This window comes from Aplysia californica, unplaced genomic scaffold, assembly GCF_000002075.1.
Source record: "Aplysia californica isolate F4 #8 unplaced genomic scaffold, AplCal3.0 scaffold00124, whole genome shotgun sequence".
NCBI classification, from domain to species: domain Eukaryota; kingdom Metazoa; phylum Mollusca; class Gastropoda; order Aplysiida; family Aplysiidae; genus Aplysia; species Aplysia californica.
Window position 1 is genome coordinate 1,491,381 of NW_004797394.1, and position 2,212 is coordinate 1,493,592.

The 2,212-nt window shown below is 51.8% G+C and overlaps 1 protein-coding gene across 1 annotated transcript; it reads right to left on the bottom strand.

Moving 5' to 3' along the window:
• Window positions 1–277: 277 nt before the first annotated feature.
• On the bottom strand, window positions 278–2,189 carry LOC101849452 (homeobox even-skipped homolog protein 2). The gene is made up of 2 exons (XM_013081281.1): window positions 1,698–2,189; window positions 278–301 (listed from the first exon to the last, which is right to left on the bottom strand). Exons 1-2 carry the CDS (start codon window positions 2,187–2,189, stop codon window positions 278–280), a joined length of 516 nt encoding a protein of 171 aa, XP_012936735.1.
• Between the last annotated feature and the right edge of the window lie 23 nt (window positions 2,190–2,212).

Here is a 2,212-nt window from a genome sequence, read left to right on the forward strand (position 1 = left end):
GAGAAAATCAAAAGTAAAGTTTTTGGACCCTTGCTCAGTTTCTTTTAAGGACAAGGAGAGTTTTCTCTAATAAAAATGGTGAAACGCCCATATCAACACTATTAGGTTATTTAAGGGGCGGGACATCCTAGTTTAACGTCCGTCTCCGATAGGACCGAGCCAAGTGGGAAGTTCGTGTAAAGTGCCTTTCCAAAGGAGACAACGTTGGACCGAGCTGAGCTGAGGCTCGAACCCCCAAACCCGCAATCTCACGATTACGAGTCCGGTAGCCTAACCACTAGGCTTCCGACTCCAGTTTCCTCTATAATCAAACAAATGTACACAACAATGAAACCAAACTTATCCAATAGGTAGGACAATGCCCACTTTTGATGTAGGACAAGATTTCTGGAAACCCCAGAAATCTGGGTTAGCCCGCTTGTCCTTAGAAGCGACCAAATATCTTCATCAACACGTTATGTTCTTATCGACCAAGCTTAGATCTTTTGCCCCCTTCAACACGGTATGGGTCGTATAGGAGGCGGGCTGCTTCCATCCTGATTGTCAGGGCCAATTCGAGATTAGTGCGGATTCAGCATCCTGCACATAGACGGAGATAAATAAAAATAATAATAGATAGCATTTGTATAGCACAAATCCCATCCCCGCTCAACAGCAAGCCGGGTGTGCTTCACAGTATGTACTATTACCCCAGCAGACGTGAGAGCATTCTGGAGCAACCTCAACTTCCTGGGAAGCATACAGTGCGAGCAGCCATTTACAGGCGCTAAAACACTTATATACTGACAAGATCTTTTGATGTCTATAGCCGGGTACCCATTCCCACCAGGGCGAAATGAGGAAAATTTTTATAAAGTGCCTTTCTTAAGGACACAACGTCGGGCCCACGGCTGGAACACCCGAAACTGCAACCTCACGATTACGAGTCCGTTAGCCTAACCACTAGGCCACCGACGCCAATAATTGTCTCGGGAATTTGATCCAGAGTCTTGTGTGTGCAGCCACGCGCGTGTGAACAGTTTGGCCCTCACACAGCAGATGCCATTTTAAGTCTGGGCTCCGATACGTTGCAAAATTAAATATTGAAAAAACAGAGAGCTGTATCGAGTTGCCTCAGTGTTCATCTCCTGCAACGTTCAGATGTCGTGTTCAGTCAACCAGGCGCTGTGTAGACTTTTTACTTGTTGGAGAGTATTTTATTTTCAAGGTAGGTGTTTTACACCCCCATCGACAGTTTAAATTAGGGCCAACCCGGACTGAGAGGGATACAGCATCCAAGTTGAAAGACACAAGACATTCGATAAAAAAGTCTCCCCACTCAGGAATCAAACTGCTATACCTTCGAGAGTGACTCAGGCGCGGAATTCTGAATGTAACCACGGTCACGTGATAAGTCGTTAACTTTGCTCGAGCTCTGTCTGGAAAGGTCGGAAGATTCCCTTCGGGGCACCGGCCGATGTACTTCCGACTTTTGTGGCTACAGGCGCGTGGATTGGTGGGCTCTCTTTCCGCGCATGTGCCGAGAGAGTGGATATATTGTGGTGCTGCGGTGAGAGAGCGGATATATTGTGGTGCTGCGGTGAGACAGAATGCTGGCGATGTGTGGTGAGTGGGGAGTAAGGTCCACCGACCGCGGATGTGGTTGTTGTTGTTGCTGGCGATGCTGCTGCTGCTGCTGCTGCTGCCGCGAGTCTGGCCGAGTCTATTGAGTTGAGGAAGTTGTGAGGAGAGTGTCCCCCTAGATGTTGGGCGCCCAACACCGAGGAAGCGGACGATGCATGCGCGACGAGCAGAGACATTGCAGCCGGGTCGACCGACGGCGTCCGTAGCAACGGGTTGTGTGGCGAAGTGGGAAACCCCGCCGATCCTGGATGCGCACCCATTCCGAAATTGTGCACAACGTTGGGACGAAGGTACGTGTTGGTCAGATTGCCCAGAAAGTCGGAGGGCGCCACTGGTGTAGGCCGAGCGTTGGGCGACATGGGGAGGGCTGGGGGCGGGAACCCACAAGGGGGCGGGGCCGCTCCGCGCGACAGGGACACGCCCCCTGGGTAGCAGCCCAGGCCTGGAGGTGGGGGAGTGAGGCTGTAGGGGTAGGAGGCGGCGGCCGCAGCGAGATAGGCGTACAGGTGAGGGTCGGCGATTCCGTAAGGCCAGGCTAGGGCCATCCGTTGTCGCTTGTCCTTCATACGGCGGTTCTGAAACCACACCT